Source organism: Equus caballus, chromosome 3 (genome assembly GCF_041296265.1).
Source record: "Equus caballus isolate H_3958 breed thoroughbred chromosome 3, TB-T2T, whole genome shotgun sequence".
In the NCBI taxonomy this organism is placed as follows: Eukaryota; Metazoa; Chordata; class Mammalia; order Perissodactyla; family Equidae; genus Equus; species Equus caballus.
The window spans coordinates 86372762-86392984 of NC_091686.1; the positions used below are offsets into that span (position 1 = coordinate 86372762).

The window sequence follows — 20223 nt, forward strand, 5'->3', positions numbered from 1 at the left end:
GGTGACTCAAATTTCTTTTCAAGTTTATTTTTAGATGTTGTGTGAACCAAGGTCATATTTAGCTGACGGGTCATCACAGATAGTGACTTTGCTTTATTCCAACATTAAACATTTTACAGAATTGAACTCCTGATAGTCGTTTACATTTGGAACACAGCTACCAATGTAATTTATGGAAACATCCCTGGAAATGTTGGAGCACCTCACAATGCCCAGAGTTTCTAATTATCTCTGTCAGAAAAAAAAGATGATGATTTCTACTTAGCCATAACTTTGTTAAATGGAAACAAACTGATTTTTACAATGATATGCTTAAAATGTCATAATACGGACAGTTCTATTGTTATTAAATATTTTGTGCTTTAGGTGTCTTCATATTAAGATGTTATTAACTAAACTGGATGACTCTGTTCTGCCAAAGATTTTTCACTTCCTTTTTCTCGTGGCATTTTTTCCTACCCTAGAATTGTCAGCTGTGAAACAACATATGTCATACAAGGTTGAGATGTGATTTTGGTACCATAAATAAGCAAAAAAGTAGTTTTTTTATGTTGTCTATTCTTTTCAGTAGATGGTAAAAGATAAATATAAATTCTTTATTAGACATTGATTCTTCCCCATATATACATCTGTCATGTAAATCATTCCTAAATTATGTTGGTAGAAATATACAAAACTAAAAGCAGAACAGTAACTCAAAAAACATAGCCATCATATAGGTAGGAGAAAAAAACTCACCCTATGCAACTCAGTAATCCCTGAGAGCATCTCTTTAGCACAGTGTTTGTGCTTATTATTTGGGGCTTGGGTCATCAAGAAAAATCTAAAATGTTTTTAGTATTTTAATATTTTTATGTCTAAAAAAGAAAGTATGCATTAAAAATTGTTTATGTCCAAGGCTTAACATATCTAAAGTTTAGAGTCTTAAAGCCATAAACTTCATTCATCTAGAAAGTTGACACGTACACAACCCCTTTGTTTACCACTAATGCCAGATGACGGTATCAGACTTTGGAAATTAATAGTATTTATAAAGCGCTCATTGGGGAGAAATGCAAAGTATTCTGAATTGGTAGCATTATTATGTATTTGGGGACTTGTAAATCTAACAGCACAAATAATAACTTGTTTTCTTTCCTTTTGTAACTCAGACCCTCTGTGAAGGACCTCAAAGTAAAAATGAATAGTTTTCAAGAGTTTTTGTAGAAACAGTATTTTCATTGTCTACAGTCCACACTAAATTTTGTTCATAGGTAAATAATGTATTTGTAACCTTTATATTTCTCTTCTTTTTTTAAACCAGAGTCCTTATTGGAAGGAAGCCCTTAACATATTAAAACTCGTGGTGTCTCGCTCTGCAAGTCTTGTTGTGCCCAGCGATATTCCCAAGACCTATGGAGGAGACATAGGTTCCCCGGAAATATCCTTCACTAAGATTTTTAATAATGTCTCTAAGGAGTTGCCTGGGAAGACCTTAGATTTTCATTTTGATATATCTGAGGTAAGACGCTCAGGAATTGATACAAGTGTTCTGTTAGAAATTTTCTTTTGTTCATTTATTCATTCTCCCGTTCAACAAGCACTGATTGAGCTGATACTCAGTAGCAGATGCTGTGGTAGGTGCTGAGAAAACAGGGTGGGGGTAGGGAGAAGGGTTACTCTCAGGATGCTTACAGTCTCTTGGGGAAATAGGCAAATAAACATTGTGGTAAGTGCTTTGGCTGGAAGTAAGTTAGAAGTACTATAGAAATATATAGCATGTACATCTAATCTGAGCTGAGTGTCGAAAGATAAATAACCCTAGACGGGCATATATTGAAATTTGGGGAGGAGAGATTAAATCCAAGAAAAGGCAACATGTGTGAATGAAGGCTTGTAAGTGTGAGAAAGCATGGTGCTCTGGAAACTGCCATAGCACGGAAGCAGGGTACAGAGAATGGCGGTAGAGTGTGATGAGAGATGAGGCTGAAAGCATAAGGGGGGCAAGATCAGGGACCTTGCCTGCCATAGTAACAAGATGGTTTTATCTTGAAGCAGTAGGAACTCTTAAAGGATTTTTAGTTGAAATTGTGGAAGGAAAAACAAAGCTAAAATAAACTGAGACCTGAGAAGCTTGGTGAATATTCCATGCAGAGGGGGCAGCATGTGCCAAAACACAGGTCCGTAAAAGCACAGTATGTTTGGAAAACAACAGGAAGTTCAGTTTGCTGGAGTGTGAAGTTCAGGAGGGAGTGGGAGAAGTTGAGGTTAGGGAGATAAGCAGGAACCAGATCATAAAGGGACTGTATAACATGCAAATGAGCTTGAATATTCAAATGAAAATTCAAGACACTTCACAAAGCCAAATAAATATAAGTGAGTTTTAGATCATCATAGAACTTTTACCGAAATAATTTTGGAAGTATTATACATCAGATTTGTAGTAAGACACTATATAGATATCTTCCTCTTCGGAGTTGTTACTTATCTTTAATATTTGCGAAAGCACATTACTGAAGCACACTTAACAATATGCATTGAAGAAACAGCAGAATGTTAACAGAGATTAAATCTGAGTGGTGAGATTACTGGTGATTTTTTAAAATAATTTTTATGTTTTCTGAGCTCTCAAACAGGATATATTTTACAACCACGGGGGGAAAGCCGGAGGTGGTAGTTCTTAAAGAAAGCAGATCTATCTTTAAAATAGGAATAAGCTCTCAGATAGTCTTCTCAGAGACTCATTTCCAAAAAAGTGAAATCACTTAATTAAAAAAAAGACATCATTACCTTTGATTTTTGTAACATCTGCCTCGTGCTAAGTAATCTTTCTCCTTATGCTGTTTTTTGTTTGTAAAAAAATGTCATTATTGATACACTATTAACCCTTTTATGTTGAATTATGTAAGTCAGACACTGGCATTTTGTTTCTATGTAGACCCCAATTATTGGAAATAAATATGGTGATCAGCATAGCGCAGCCGGAAGAAATGGGAAGCCGAAAGTTATTGCTGTTACTAGAAGTACTTCTTCAACTTCTTCGGGTTCGAATTCTAATGCCTTGGTCCCTGTCAGCTGGAAAAGGCCACAGTTATCACAGGTATGTAAAAGCATATCAAAATGAATATTTATGGAATAGAAGAATCAATTTTGTTGTCTGTGTGAACACTCGAGAATTTATCTTATTATATCAGTAATACTAACACTTGAATTTTTTTTTTTCTTTAGCGAAGAACAAGAGAAAAGCTAATGAATGTGCTTTCTCTCTGTGGTCCAGAATCTGGCCTTCCGAAGAATCCATCTGTGAGTAATCGGGAAGGCATGTGTAAAGGTTTAAAAAAATCATGTTAGTCCACGAAGAAATGGAAATTATTCTGTCTCCTTGCTTACCTTTTTCTGACTTACCTCACTTATGGTATTAACTAAGAATGAAAAAAATATTACTTGTCTTTGTGACACTTGGCAGCTCTGCTAATTAAGTATTCAGCCAGTTAGATGTTAACATGAAGACCAAATTAAAGCTCTGGATTCATTGACAGATATGCCCGGCAGTGGTTCTCAGGGCACTGATGTCTCGTGTGCAGAGTGACAAGCTGATGCATGGCCTTTTTTTTTTTCCCCCTCTGGTGGGGTCAGGTTGTATTTTCCTCCAATGAAGATCTGGAAGTCGGTGACCAGCAGACTAGCCTAATTTCTGCAACAGAAGACATAATTCAGGAGGAAGAAGTAGCTGTGGAAGATAATAGCAGTGAACAACAGTTTGGTGTTTTTAAGGATTTTGACTTTTTAGATGTTGAATTGGAAGATGCAGAGGTAAGGATATGGGCTTTCCGTTAGGGTATTATAGAAGAGTTGCAACTGTATGAGAATTAAGGATTTGACCATAGACTCTTCCCTTATTAAAGTCAGTGTAAGGTCAAAAAGGTCAACATCTAAGTTGGGAACTGAATGTGATTAGTATAATTAGTCAACAGCAGAATAAGTCTGAAATAAGAGGAAAATCTAATTTTTCATCTTTATCTTTAACACTATAGAGTAAAAAAAATGGATTTCTTCACAAGTGTTTTTCTAATTTAGGATCTACTTAGATCCTGTTTTACATGAGCTATACAAATTAATGTGCAGCAAAATAGTAAAAAATTATATTAAAATTTATCAAACAATTTTAAAGTATAAATCTAAACACTGCTACTAAATTGATGATTAAGAAGGCTTTGGCTCTCCAGAACTCTTTCCCATGGCAAATGGCTGAGGTTCTTCCTATGACATTCCTCACCACTCTCTTCTTTATGACATACCCAGCTCTCTCAAATGCTTCACTTCATTTCATGCCCAAAGGGCTTTCTCCTCTAAAATGATTGTTTAATTAAACTGATAGTTGTGTCAGTTTAGATGCTTTCTAAGTGGAAAATCCAACACCAAAAGTGGATTTATTAGTTCACAAAATTTAGATGATCTGGAGTTATTACTTATTTAGATATGGCTCAGTGAGGTCTCTGGTTATTTCTCTGTAGTTCCCTAGGTTCTGCCCTTCTCTACCAGTCAGCTCAGACAGTGGCGAGATGGTTATGTCCACAGACAGTACTGGTCAGAGGAAGTGAGGGCTGCTTCCAGAAACGCTCTCATAAAAGTGAAGAAGTTGTTCTCCTAAATGCTTTTAGCATACTTGTCATATCTCATTGGCCCAAGCTGGCACATGTGCCAATTTCTAAAACAATCATTGTGGCAAAGAGAATAGATCGCCCTGGTTGTCTTAGACTATTCAGAATGAATTCCTATAGCTAATGTCAGTCCCATAAACCACAGTCTCCTAAAGCTAGAAAGTTTATGTCAAATAGGTCAAAAAATGTTCATTCTAAAACTTTTACAAATATCTATACGTGAGGAGCCCAAAATGCCTTATTATCAAGTATCCATACCATGTCATTGATATATGTCTCTCCGAAGAATTTAAACACTCATATAATTCGTATGCATTCATCAACTCTCTTGAAGGGATGTTTCCTTTAGTGCTACTAGGTGAGGCGGAGGAATGAAATGTAATGGCCTGTGCCGTGTCACACTGTTGGTTGTTGATAGGAGACCAGTTTAGGGAGGGCCTCCTGTATGCTTCGGCATCCCCTGCAGATATGAGCTAGAAGGCTCCTATATAATAGTTAACCATTTATACATTCCCACAGTTGTACAGGTTCATAGGAGCCCAAGAACAAGTATTATTCAGCACCTTATAGGGCAGTGGCTTTTAAACTTTTTTTGACTGTAATTCATAGTTAATAACATTTTATATCACATCCATGTAGATATATAGACACACATTTTAAAAAATTCAAGAATATGCATCCTTACTCTATGCCATGCATATCGATGTTTTCTATTCTCTTCTTTTCGTTTCTGTTTTTTTCAAAAAGGGCAAGTCACCACCCTCTAAGATTGACTTCACTCCCACAATTTGGAAAACATGTAGGAAACAGGCTAGACTTGCATAATCAGGCAAAAAAGCGTTATGAGTTGAAGGGACCTGCGGCCCTGCCCCAAGGGCATGAGCAGCTGCGAAATTCTTCTGTAGTTACTTGCTTTTTTCAGTTCAGAATTTAAAATTTCCAAAGGCAGGCTCTTGACATTTTTGTAATGGTAAGGTTATTTTTTTCTGTTTGCTTTTTTTCTCTAAGAACACTGTAAATGCTTCCAAGTTCATCCAGTACTTTAAAATGTCAGTAGTAATAAATGTGGCTTTTAAATAGAACCGTAGACTGAATTAAAGACGCTTATTATCCTCCTGTCTTTGATTCAAGTCACCGTAATTTGGGGAAGGTGGTGCTAATTTATGCCTAAGAATTAGGCCAAATCAAATGACAGAGATTTTCTAAAACCTAAATATAGTCGTGCTTAAAACATAGTAACAGGAAATACTTTGCTACAAAATAATAAATGAATTAATTCTAATGACACTTCCAAAGTATCCCTAACCTTGAAAGCCCACAGTGTGTATTCATTCATTCACCAAATATATATCGAGTGTTGTGGCCATTGTTATGTGTTATGCTACATAATAATATTTGAAATGTTTTAGGAACGTGGCTTTTCAAACCCTGATTGCAGAGCCCTGTTTTCTAGGATACCCTGAGAACAGGGAAAGATCCAAGGGCCAAATGGGCAGACCTCCTGGCCACCTTTTTTAACCAGAGCAGCTCTGGTTTTGTTTGTCAGTTTTGCCCAGTTGACTTGCATCTTAAATTTTATTTGAAATAAGTATTCCTCTGCTTTATTCAATAAAAAAAAGAAAAAGATTTGAAAACCTCTATTCTGAACAATCCCTCTTGAGTAAAGGAACACTAATAAATCATAGTCTGCTAGCTAACTCACTGTGATTTGTCATATCAGGGCTTAAGAAAGAATTATATCCTTACAAAAGGAGGATCAGCTTAGAATAACAGAAACATAATTTACATAAATCCGTTATTGGGGTGAAATAGAAATTTGTCGTATTTTCCTCTTGACCTTTGGAAGTTGGCAAAGGTTATGTTTTGATAGCTGTAATCTTGATTTTAAATTATTTTATAGTAAAAAATGACCATTGGATTTAGCCAGAGCCATCCTACAGACTAAAATAATTGTGACCCTGTATGTTGTCAACTGAGTGTGGATATTTTAAGTCAGTTTTGCCTTGTATCAAGTATTCAATCTATGTAAATTTTGAAGATTTTCTTAGAGTTTGTGTTGCCAAAGTGTATCATAGAAATGTTGTTTTAAGTGTCTGTCTCTGACTTTTTCACAATATATTTTGCATAAAAAAAGTAATTTGAATCACATGTTGCTTCCTGCACAAAGCTTAATCCAGAGCTTGAATCAGTCTTTGGGTGTGAGAAATCACAAAGAATTTTCCCCAAAAGTGTAGCGTATATTTAAATGTTTGTCTTCGTTCTTTCTAATTCTGTGTGTTTTCCTTTTTGCTAACCAGGAGCTGCAGGTAAGTTGCAGCCTGGTGTTGTGGATTGTTTCTTTGTTGTCGTCTGTGACGTACTTGTCTTGGTAGTCTCATTTGTGTTTGTGTGTTAGAATAGAAATGGCCTAGATAGTAGATTTAGTTGGTCCCCAGTAATACAAGATAGAAAGTTAAGAAAATTATTTAGTTAAAATAGGTTATCAACCAAATATTTTGATCTCTTTAAGTATAAATATTTAATGATGTTTTAACCGTTTCAAGAAATTGAAGGGCTGATTGAAACTCTGCTTATGACGATGCATTAAGTATCTTTCATCTCAGTGTATGTTTTCCTAGTGTTATTGCATTTACCATATTTATAAGCATGTATTTGAGGATTTAGAAATCATGTCTTACATTTCCAGGGAGAAAGTATGGACAATTTCAACTGGGGAGTCCGCAGGCGCTCACTGGACAGTATTGACAAAGGGGACACTCCATCCCTCCAGGAGTACCAGTGCTCCAGCAGCACGCCCAGCCTGAACCTGACAAACCAGGAGGATACAGATGAGTCCTCAGAAGAGGAAGCGGCCCTCACTGCAAGCCAGATACTCTCACGCACGCAGATGGTACACTACCTTTTTATACGGTGACAGTCGGTCTTGTTTTCCTCTTAACCTCCAACTTGGCCATTAATGTTTCTTGATTTTCTGATTTTCGTTTCAGTTTGGTTAAAATGCACACACTGAAATGAAAATACAAAATTGCAGCTGTAATGGAGTATTCTATTATTCATGACAGAACTAAACATTTGTTGATACTGTGCTCCCCTTAGCAGCTAAGACATATTTTATATTGCTTTTCTCCTCGTCATGGCGGTTGTTCTGTGCACAATCAGAGGCCCTCATCTTGAAGGATACTTAATTCACTACCCGCTCTTCTTTCCTAGTTGATGTGCAAAGATAGAGCACAGTTTTGGTCTCTTTCAAGATCAAGTCATTGATATGGGGGTTCTGACTTGTATCCCAAGGGCTAGATGACAAAGATTTAAAGAGTGAGTGAAAAATGAGAAAATGAAGACTGCAAGAGTAGCCTTCATTTCAGAAATGTGAGGTTGAGAGGAAGGATAAAGATGCAGGGTAGTGGGTTGGAACTTCAAGATGGCAGTATGAGGAGAGAGAAGGCGTAGAAGGTATGGAATAGCTACCATGATACATGTGGTAAGGGAGCAACCAGTGTAGACTAGGTGTCAGCTACAGTTACACAGTGGCGATGTTGAATGGCGGGGGCTGAGCTGGCTTTAGACATAATGTCAAGTTGTCAGCTTGTGGTTGGCTGCCTGTCATCTCTCCTGTTTTTGACATCTCACTGTTGCCCAATGTCTTTCAACGAACTCCCCATTTAAGTATTAAATGATAAGCCGTTGCTGATAACAATAGCAATAGTTATCACTCACTGAGTGTTTAAGATGTGCCAGTTTCTGTTCAAGCTGTTTTACATGGATTAGTCACTAGAACTCTGCCCCCAACCACACGAAGTAAGTACAGTTATTTCAGTTCTGGTCCCAGGACACGCAGCAGGTAATTGAATTTGAACCGGGCAGTCTGCCCCCAGATCCATGCCACCTAAGGCTTGGGTGTCCATGCGAGTGTTTTCATTTAAAGGAATGGTTGAGCTACTGGCAATAGTGACTGACTGAATGAGGCACAGGCCCTCCCTGAGCCAGACTATGGGCTCAGAGGCTGGCATCAGGCCACCAACCTGCTGTGTGACTGTGGTCAAGTTACCTAACCTCTCCTTTAAAACAGGGCTCCTGGTGGTATCTGCCTCATGGGAATTTCATGAGGAGGAAAGCCACCTAGCCTACTCTAAGTGCTTAATATAGGTTAGCTCTCCTGAGAGCCTTGGGGCAGAATTGACTGTCTCCTTATAAAGCCAGCTCTAGTCATAAGGGTAGTGAGGTAAAAAAGAATTTTAAGTTGCTTCCTCCTCAGAGGGAAAACAGTTAGTTTTTGCCTTTACCTACTCTGAAGCATAAACTTGATATTTCTTATGTCAAATATTGACCATGAAAAATTTATAATCTTGCCTAAAAGAGGAAAAATTGTAATATATTTTCTTCTAATTAAATTACAACTAGTTTTTAAAGACTATAAACCCACTAATGATGGACTGCCATTACAACAACTTTATCGTCCCAATTCTTTTTGTCTTATTGAAGTTTTGTGGTATTGATTTTTGCTTAAATGAGTGAATGGCCTGTTGAGACTTACGTGCCTGCCTCCGAATTAATGCTGCTTCTTAAGAATCCGCTGCCTGCTTGGCGTTGAGGCCACAGGGAGGTCAAAGAGCCCTGACAAATCCTCAGACCAACTGAAAACACAAAACATTGTAAAGATAGGAATTTCAGTTCAAGATAAACATGGTTACATAGAGCTCTTCCACTTGGCTATTTCTTGTTTGGCAAAATTTAACCTATATTAATGGATGTTTCAGTTCTGTTGATGGGTTAGCTGCCTGCATTAACAGCACCAATTCTGGGGTAGACTAAAGGGTCGGGGGAGGTAATCCTATGAAGTCTAAGAAGCTCTTTATAAGTAAGCCCCCAAAGTATCTTATGATGTAGAATATGCTTCAGTGACCATCCCTGACTCATAAAGGAATTCCTTATTGTATTCTCCTTTTAGTTAAACAATGATTCTGCTGCCGATGAAACCATGCCAGACCATCCGGATTTACTTCTTCAGTCTCAAGACTCCACTGGCAGCGTCTCGACAGAAGAAGTGCTTCAAATCAGAGATGAGACCCCAACTTTGGAGGCTTCTCTAGATAATGCTAACAGCCAGCTGCCTGAGGTGGGGAGAGTTGGGGGCTGGTGCATGGCCAATCTGGGCTCCTTTTAGCACTATTTCATCCCTCGCTTTTCTTCCAAAAGAGTTTTCATCTGATACACTAATTATTTGATTTGTTTCCCGTATTTCTAACCTGTTGGGTTGTTTCAGATGAGATAGTCAAATCTGATGATACAGAAAGTTGATGGATTAAGGAAATGACCTACAGGTTAAAAATAACCTTGAGTGTTTTTAATGAGCATTTTGAGTTGCGGAATGTGATTAGTTTAATGTATAGACGCTTCTCTGGGGATGGTGAGCATCATCTGTGGCGCTGTATCTTCTTTGAAGGACCGCTTTTGTTTCTCCTTCTCTCTTTGCTTTGTGTTTTGGTATATGTGATTGATGCTATGATTGGGATTAAAACCTCAGGCCAGCTGTGTTAGCAGTTGGTTAAATGAAACGTTTTAAAAAGACTTTGGAACTACTAGTATTATGTTTTTTGGAAAGACCTGTGAGAAGTAAGCCACATTCCAAGCTAATGACTGACCAAAAATAAGTAAGTATTAGTTTTCTTAGTGTTTTTCTTTTAAGATTATTATAGATACTTTTTTCCTAACTGTAATTGCTATAGCTGTGTCATTATGGCTTGGTAAGTAGTAGGAAAATACTATATTTTTTCAGTGTTAACCAAATTAAACAGTTATTAGATCTGATTATTTTAGGAAGTTGAATTCTCATGTTCTTATTAAGCTGGCAATGTATTTAACATTTTTAACAGTAAGCAGACATATTTTGAAATGAAGGCATTTTGGCAGTTTTTTAAATGCTCACGCTAGAATGGCTGAAGTTTGGATAATTCATTTCCACAAATATTAATTGAGATTTTACTAGCTGCCAGGCATTCCGTCAGGTGCTAGAAAGATGAAGAAGGTATGACCCCTGTTCTCAGGGAGTGCATTGTCTATTAAGGCAGACAGAGAAGGTTAAAAAAAAAAAAAAAGCAGTACATGTCCATATGAGAAACTCAATAATAGACATGTTCAAGGCTTTGTGAAAACTCAGAGGAGAGACTGATCAGTTGGGCATTGGGGATGGTGGTGGTAAAGGACAGGCTTCGTGGCCACTGGGACATTCCAGACAGAGGGACTCCATGTGGGAAGACACAACAACGTGAAATAGCATGGTATGTTCAGGTAACAGCAGGAAATTCAGTGTTTCTAGAGACTAAAATGGGAGAAGGCAGAAGAGCAAGAGGAAAGATGGGCAGGGTCTAAGACATGGAGGGCCCTGCGTGCCATACTAAGACTTCATCTTGATAAGAGAGGAAGTCATGAATTTTCATTCTTTCGAAAGATACCTATCTTGTGACAAGCACTGTACCAGATACCTAGATGGGAATACAGGGCATACGAGCATTCAGTCACTTAGCCAGTATTTATTGAGCACCTACCACATGCTGGGCGCTATTCTAGGCGCCAGGCCTACAGCACTGTGTGAAACAGACAAAGGCTCCTGGTTGTACGGAGCTTAATTCTAGTAGGAGAGACATCATAAACAGATAAAACAAAATATAAATAATAGAAAGTGATCATCTTCTTATTCATACTAAGAAAATCTAACAGTAAGGTGGACTTGGTGAAGGGGAAGGTGGGATAGGGTGGCATTTGAGGTGAAACCTAAGTGACAGGAAGGAGCCAACCCTTGAAGATGTGGAGGAAGAACTCCGTTCCAGGCTGAGGAAGCAGCAGTTAGAAAGGCAGAGGTGTATCTGAAGAACGACAAGCTGGCCAGGGGGGCAGGAGCCCGGTGAACATGAGCGATGGAGGGAGAAGGAGATGGGGATGGCCAAGGTGCTCTCAAGGTCGGTCTTATGAGCCACACAGCAGGTAACCACTGGAGGATTTTAAGCAGAAGAAGCTTATGATCTGATTATGTTTATTTCTTAAAATCTCAGCTTTTTTTGTGGAAAAAGGAAAGTAGGTTCTGGTACCTGCCACATGGAGCCTGCAGTCTGGGCACCTATCACCAGGGAAAGGTTACAGTCTGATTGTGTTTCAGTAAAGTCTCTGTGATGGAGGTGTGAAGAAGGGTGGACTGGAGGAGGCCGGGATGTGGAGATAAGCTAGAAGAACATTAGCAAGAGATAAAGGGGGCCTGAACTAAGACCCAGCGGGTGAGCATGGGAAGTGGTTACAGGAGAGAACTGACAGGACTTAGAGATGCACCTGAAGTAGACTATAGTCCTTTCAGTTGCTGGGAGGCTTGTTAAAGTGAACAGTAACTACTAGTTAATAATCTAATCTGCTGTGTCTAGTTTAGATCATAGCATGTTAAAAGGTCAACAGACATTCTCATTAGAAACAGTGGTAAACAGCAGACTGATACTAGAAATACCTTCTTAACAAAAGCAGTGTGGTTAATGGTCGTGTATTTTAATTTTATTTAATTAACAAATGGGGAAATCTTTTAATTTTTATTATTAAAATAGCTTTAATCATAGTGCATAAACTACTTCTCAGAAATAATTCATAATTATTGGAAATGAATTGGAAATTAATGCAAACTTCCATATATATGGGAAATTGTGTTATTTCAGATGGGGCATTCATTCATCAAACAATATTTATTGGGCCCACTTCCAAGACACTGTAAAGTTTGGTGGGTTATTTCAACATGGTATGTTCAAATTGCCGTAGAAGGAAAAATTAATACCAATAAAAATCCTAGGTGTAGATGTGTCTCTAGGACTGTAACGTTAACTGTCTTTCCAAATAACTAATACTTATGCCTTTCATGGCCAGATCGTTAAAAAGGAAAATTTCAGATGGAAACCTTAAATAGGATGTATTGAACATGAGCTGTTGGAGTGATTAAGGAATGATTGTACTCTATTATTTAAGAAGTGCAATTCTGTGAGGATGCAAGAGTGTGCTGCTTTCCTTGCTTAACTAACTCCAGACCAATGTTCCCTTAATCCATTTTGTGTTTTCCTGCAGTATTTCTGTGCCTTTGACATCTTCTCATTCCTTTTCCCTGAAATACTATCTGTCTTAGTCAGCTTTGGCTGCTGTAACAAAATACCGTAAACTTGGGTGGCTTATCGACAATAGAAATTTATTTCTCACAGTTCTAGAGGCCAGGAAATCCAAGATCAAGGTGCCAGCCGATTCACTCTGGGTGAGGGCCTGCTTCCTGGTAGCAAACGCTGTCTTCCTGCTATGTCCTCACATGGTGGGAAAAGAGTTCTATAGCCCTCTGGCATCTTCTTATAAGGGTACTAATCCCATTCACGAGGTCTCTACCCTCATGACCTAATCACCTCCCAAAGGCCCCACCTCCTAAAACCATCGCATTGGGGGTTAGGTTTTCAACATATGAATTTTGAGGGAACAAAAACATTCCATCCATAACCCTATTGCTACCCTATCTTTGTCAAAGCCCATCATGTGTTGTTTCCTCCAAAGAGACTAGTCTTCTGCCTCAACCAGATGTGATCTTTCCCTTCTTTGAGTACCAGTAGTCCTTGTATATTGCTGATATTGACATTACACTTACGATACTTTACTATATATTATTGTCATTTGCATATTAGGCTAACCCCATTATTAGGTTATAAACCAAGTGTAGTTAGTTATTAATTTATCCCAGACCACTCAGCCCAGAATCTGGTCAAAATCCTTCTTTTTATTTTGTTATACAGTCATGCATCATTTAACAATGGGGATACGTTCTGAGAAATATGTCGTTAGGTGATTTTGTCATTGTGTGAACATCATAGAGTGCACTTACACAAACCTAGATGGTATAGCCTACTGCACACCTAGGGTGTATGGTACTAATCTTATGGGACCACGATCATATATGCGGTGCATCATCGACGAAAATGACATATGCAATGCATGACTATAGATGAATTTTACAGATGAATAAACTAAGGCCCAGGCTGGTCTAAGGTCAGGGGCTCTTTCATTTTTCATATTTTGGAAAGAAAATTCGGTTTTTACTCATGAAAAAGAGATAAGAAACTACTGTACAACTAACTAGTAACTTAGGTCTAAGTACTGAAAGAAGCTGATCTTTGTTCCTAAAACTGTGAGACCATGAGTGGTTATTTTCAAACTGATTAAACTAATATCCATACATGCATATTAAAATTAGTATTGATACTGTCACGATATACACCTTAGAAGTATTTCTCTTTTTTAATAGTGGTAGTTCATTTATTTAACCCATATCTGTTGGGCTTCTACTCCATGTCAGGCATGTAGCAACCGTACTTCAGTAATGTTACAATGGATAGGAAGGTAAAACCATGAGTGTACACTGTAACACACATTCTCATTATCATTTGCTGAGGGTTAGGAGAACGCAGTCACTGTTTTTGATAAATGAGCTTGAACTGTAACTCGGTGATGAAGCATTATTCAAACCTGCAATGAGTTATTGTGGCCTTATGACTTGAAAGCAACTCTTACATCACAAGTATTCAGCTCATGTATACCAGTAAGGCTGCCTTTGTTTCAGTTCAGCATCCTCCTGATTGGTCAGGACCTGTTCCTGATTCATGGCAGCAACACAAGACCAGCAGGTTAACCATTTTGAATTATCTCCTCTTATATCCAGAACTCACTGGATATAATGTTTTGGTATAATGAAAGAAATGACATTGCAAATAAGAGAGAATTTATAGTAGTAATGTAAAATTCTACTAATGTAGAATTAGAGTATGTATGAGAGAAGATATTTTACCAAAGGATATATTTCTAAGGAAACAACTAAAGTCTATTAAGAGAAAAAAAGTCGCCTTGCTATTTTTATGTGGCAGTAGGTGATACATTTTAATTTCAAAATTTGTAAAACCTTGTATTGTTTTTTAAAAAACAGTCTTATATAATCAGAGTCCACAAAGTCCAAAAATTAAACTATGTAAATGAAGACTACTTAATAAAATAGATTACGTTGTTGGCAATGATCATTTTTTCTATGTTGATAAAATTCTTTTTTTTTAAAGTTTGTAAAGTCCATAAAAAATACGATTGTTTTACAGGATACCAGTTCAGTATTAAAGGAGGAACAGGTTATTACAAGCTTTGAAGATGAAGGGTCATATATAATTCAAGAACAGCAAGATTCTCTTGTGTGTCAAGGAATTCTCGATTTAGAGGAAACTGAAGTGCCAGAGCCTCTCGCTCCTGAGAGCTACCCCGAGTCCATCTGTGAAGAGGATGTGACCTTAGCTTTGAAAGAACTAGATGAGAGATGTGAAGAAGAAGAAGCCGATTTCTCTGGACTGTCGAGGTGAGAATACAGTATGACAAACACTATAATGAAGTGATATTTTCTATGCCATTCCCTCCCAAATATGACCCTCGATTCCAGTTTACTTATGTGTGTATGTTTTAGTCCATAATCATACTGTCTTCATTTTTTTTTTTTAAAGATTTTATTTTTTTTCTTTTTCTCCCCAAAGCCCCCCGGTACATGGTTGTATATTCTTCGTCGTGGGTACTTCTAGTTGTGGTGTGTGGGACACTGACTGCCTCAGTGTGGTTTGATGAGCAGTGCCATGTCCATGCCCAGGATTCAAACCAACGAAACACTGGGCCGCGTGCAGCACAGCACGCGAACTTAACCACTCGGCCACGGGGCCACCCCCATACTGTCTTCATTTTTAAAGATAAAATGACTTAACATGATGGGTTCATTTCTGTTAGTGACATTCTTTTAAAGAAAAACAAGTAGGCCATTCTCAAGGCACTAGTGAATGGCATTCTACACTGGGAAGCACACCAAATATCGATCTTGGCAAAATGCCTAATGGCCAGGTGTTAAAATCAATTCTGGGCCAGGGCCAGATCTGAGTATCAGAATCATAAGATGAACTTCTGTGATGTCAGAATAAATCTGAACTATATCCCTAAATTATTTTACAGTTTCATTATCAATGGTCAGATTTTTAAAGCTAGACATTTAATGGGCAAAAGTGATGATTTCTTAGCAGTCAGATAATTTTCTCAGTCCTGTTTTAAATGTTTATGCTCTGCACATTCAAAATTTATCATCACATTAGGCACATGTATGTGGTGATGGATTGTAAATAGTCTTTGGGTGGTGAACATGATGTAATCTACACAAAAATCGATATATATATCAATGTACACCTGAAATTTATATAATGTTATAAACCAATGTTACTGCAATAAAAAATTTTAAATAATAATAATAAAAAATGTATTATCACAAAGTATGAAGAATTCCCAAAGAGGACTGTTTCTTCACTCATGAGCTAACTGAGTTGAATAACCAATTATGACATCTAGTTTGTAAAGGAAATTTTGGTGGCTGCTGTGAAACTTGTATACCAAACAATTCTATAGTGATTAGAATTATATAATCTACTATCTACTATTTTGCTTTTATTATTATTTAAATTTTATAAATATTTGTGGCTCAAAATAACGTACTTTATAAAGGTATCTAACTTACTGCACTCTCAGTCTATTTCCCTATTCAGCAATTTGAAGCTCCTTGATAATTATTTTCATACAAAAATTAATATTTAGTAATCAAGAATTTGAGTTTTACTCTTACAATAAAAATTATTCATTTATACTTCAAGTGGTGATAGAGTTTTAACATATACAACACATAAGGAAATTTTTCACTCTCTGTGTCTAGAATGCTCACCTATATTTGAAAGTGTACATTGAGATATTGACAACATGTCTTGGTGACACACCTTGTTCCTATTATTGATTTGGATATGACAGTAGCCTTTGCAGTCACTCGCTCATTCATTGATCATACACAAGTTCATGGATGCCAGAAATGATGTGGAGGTGGATATTCAGCTCTTTAGCTTTCTGAAAGGCTGAAGCCACATAGTTGACTTTGGCAAGTACTGAAGCTGAAGTAGAATAGAGCATCTCCTAAATAGAGAGGCATCTACTCAAGCTCACAGGATACACTTTCTTCAAATTAGTCGCCACAATGACATTTTAAAAATTAATCTTTTTGAGGTATAATTTAAGTTTTCACTTCAAATGTCGGCTTTATTTTGATTTTTTCCCCCAATCTTTACTCAGATCCCTCTCTTCTGTAAGAAATGCTCCATAATTTCTGTAAAGCCTTGTAGAGCTATCTTATAATGTGAAACATGCAATCTTAAGACCTTGAGTAACACTTTTTTTTATGGAGTTTTCTGACTCAAACACGTCTTCATCTTTAAGACTCAGAGTTACACCTTCTTCCTAGAACGTCCAACCCGAATACATCTTCGTCTTTTTTCATTGTTCCATTTTTGTTTGTATTATCTCATGGTTGGGATTATAAATTCTTCAAAGAAGATGGCTAGGTCTTGTGTTTCTTTTGAGTCCAATCTGTTCCTGCTATACTGCTAGGCACACATGTGCACTCATGAAATAGCTGAGCTGGCATCATGTCATGGCTTTTAATATTGGGTTTGCACTCATAGTCCTGGATTCAAATTCTGATTCTGTCATTTCCTACCCAATAACCTAGGCACATTATTTAACCGCACTGAACCTTTTTTTTTCCCTCATCAGGAAAATGTAGTACCAAACCCTCAGAGAGTTGCTGTGAAGATTGAACTAAACAATCCATAGAGAGCCCCTAACACAGCCTGTGACACAAAAGTACATGCCCAGAACTTTTTAAATATTCTCATCATCAGTTTGGGCCTGTTCAAATAAAAACCTCCAAAACTGACCATTTAAAATGCAAGCATTCTAATCTGAAGTATTCACAGAAGTTACTGAAATTATTCCATGGTGCTGGCATATTATAGGACTTGGGTTGTTTCAAGGTAGTCGTGTGAAATTAGACTTCTAATACCAAAGATGCTAAATAGAAAAACACAGAAATCTGATTATTAATGCTTCCTTACACAGTTTAGGTTATCGTACATTTTCTAAATCAATGTGTGTATATGAATGTGTGTGTGTGTTTATGAATGTGTGTGTATATGAATGTGTGTGTGTATGAATGTGTGTGTGTGTGTATATGGATGTGTGTGTGTGTATATGGATGTGTGTGTGTGTATATGAATGTGTGTGTGTGTGTGTGTATGAATGTGTGTGTGTGTGTGTGTGTGTATAAATGTGTGTGTGTGTGTGGATGACTTAAACCAAACTGTTTTAAGTAATTGAGTCTGTTGAGATAGTATTATGATTACTGTGATATTTTTGTTAACAGTCAAGACGAAGAAGAACAAGATGGTTTTCCAGAAGTACAGACATCACCTCTACCGTCCCCATTTCTTTCTGCCATAATAGCCGCTTTTCAGCCAGTAGCTTATGATGATGAAGAAGAAGCCTGGCGCTGCCATGTCAATCAGATGCTGTCTGACACTGACGGATCCTGTGCAGTGTTTACTTTTCATGTGTTTTCTAGGTTGTTTCAGGTCAGTGAGCTTTAAGGTTTCTGAATTCATATTATAGTTACCTGATAAAATTATGGGTTTGGGGGGTCTAAAATCAGTATCTCAAATATTAATATTTCCACTGATTTTTTTTCCTAAGATAATGATATTATTTAAATTTACATTTTGACATTGTAGTATTGCTGATACATTATATAATGACTAGTACAGGTATCTCCCCTAAGGTAATTACTAGAATTTCAAAACATCTGTTAAATTTTCTGCAGTATGCTAGGCACCATCAGGGATGCCAAAGAAATATAAAGTTTGGTCCCTGCCTTCAGCGAGCTCACAGTCAATACCATAAAACAGTTTATAATAAAGTGTTAAATTCATTGGCACTTTCGTTACTGTGTGGAGACCTTAAAAATTTTAGTTAAGGTTGCTCCCAACCCTGAAAATAAGAATAATATGAGCTACCATTTATTGACTACTCACTACCTGCTAGGCATTATGCTAAATGCTTTACATTAAGTAGATAATTCTTACAACAGACCTATGGAATGTAGAGATATTTTTAACGTTCTGTGGCCAGAGAAACTAAGGCACAGAGAAAAACCACCATTTCAGTCCTTATCCTCTGAACTACCTACCGTCTTCCCGCCCTACCTAAGCAGAGTTTGCCCATGTTGGAAGACCCAGCTAAGTACATGTGCTCCCTGAGGCTTTCCCAACTCCTCCGACCTCCAGTCTCCCTCTGGGAGGTTCTTTGGTGCTCATTAACTGGAGCATTTATTTATTTGATTCTGTGGTTTTTGCATTACTACTTGGTTTTCTATGTATATTTTTTTCTTTACAGTGATATGGTAAGTTTCTTGATGTCTGGGATTGTGGCTTATGCCTTTTTTTTTTTAAATTAATAACACCTAACAGTGCTACACATAATGTAGGTACACATTAACTATTTGTATAATTATATTATTGATAATATAGCCTAATTCATTGAGTGGGTCACGCACTGTCGGTTATACGTAAATGAATATTCTTAAGTTCTGAGAAGCTACTACACTTGATGCATTTTTTTGATGTTAAAGTCAGAAGGCAGCTTTTACCGAAAGTTTCTCTCGGGTAGAACTTAACTTCAGAAGAGCTAATTCCTCAGGCATGTGAGGACTTTGTTGCCAAGGACGTGCAGCATGTGTTCCTTCTGTCTCTCCTAATGAAAAGATCTCAGGAATGAGGAGACGAATGGCATCTATCACTGTTTTCTTTTTTCAGTAATACTATTTTGTAAATCTTTGATCTTTTTTTAGAAATTAAACCATTTCCTAAAGAAGTGCCTAAAAACATGGATTTACAGATCAGTTGTTGTCACCATAATTATATATCATTGTCACATTATATACCACTAGAATAATAATTTGCCCTAATTATAAATTACGCTTCTTTACTTAAAGATGAAAAAAGCCCTTCTTATGAAATACTAAACTTTTTCTTATGCTTTTCTCCATAGACAATTCAAAGAAAGTTTGGAGACATAACTAACGAGGCCGTTAGCTTTCTTGGTGAGAGTCTGCAGCGCATCGGTACCAAGTTTAAAAGTTCGTTGGAGGTGATGATGATGTGTTCAGAATGCCCAACAGTCTTTGTGGATGCTGAAACAGTAAGTCTTTTACATGAGGGCTTTTTATAAAGACTAAATCTGAATGGCATCATTAAGGTATAATTGACATACAACATTATGTTTAGTTTCAGATGCATAACATAATGATTCAGTATTTGTATATTTTGCAAAATGATCACCACAATCAGTCTAGTTAACATCCATCACCATACACCGTTAGAGAATTGTTTTTTCTTGTCATGAGAACGTTTAAGGTTTCCTCCCTTAGCAATTTTCAAATATGCAACACAGTATTATTAACTGTGGTCACCATACTGTGCAGTACATCCCCAGAAGTTATTTATTTTACAACTGGAATTTTGTATGTTTTTATCCCCTTCGCTCATTTCACCCACCCCCCCATCCTTGCCTCTGGCCACTACCAGCCTGTTCTCTGTATCTATGAGCTTCGTTTGGGGGATTTTTTTTTAGATTCCACATTTAA

The 20223-nt window shown here is 37.2% G+C and overlaps 1 protein-coding gene across 15 annotated transcripts in view; it reads left to right on the plus strand.

Annotated features, from left to right (window-relative positions):
• The window catches only part of FRYL (FRY like transcription coactivator), a 245305-nt gene that overhangs the window by 210276 nt on the left and 14806 nt on the right, over positions 1-20223 (plus strand). For all 15 annotated transcript variants that reach the window (XM_023638124.2, XM_070262481.1, XM_070262480.1 and 12 more), the window contains 9 exons: positions 1304-1501; positions 2918-3079; positions 3208-3282; positions 3616-3792; positions 7327-7530; positions 9589-9756; positions 14783-15033; positions 17950-18157; positions 19629-19778. In XM_023638124.2, the coding sequence (XP_023493892.1) occupies positions 1304-1501; positions 2918-3079; positions 3208-3282; positions 3616-3792; positions 7327-7530; positions 9589-9756; positions 14783-15033; positions 17950-18157; positions 19629-19778 (1593 nt within the window). The remainder of the gene's footprint in view (positions 1-1303; positions 1502-2917; positions 3080-3207; positions 3283-3615; positions 3793-7326; positions 7531-9588; positions 9757-14782; positions 15034-17949; positions 18158-19628; positions 19779-20223) is intronic.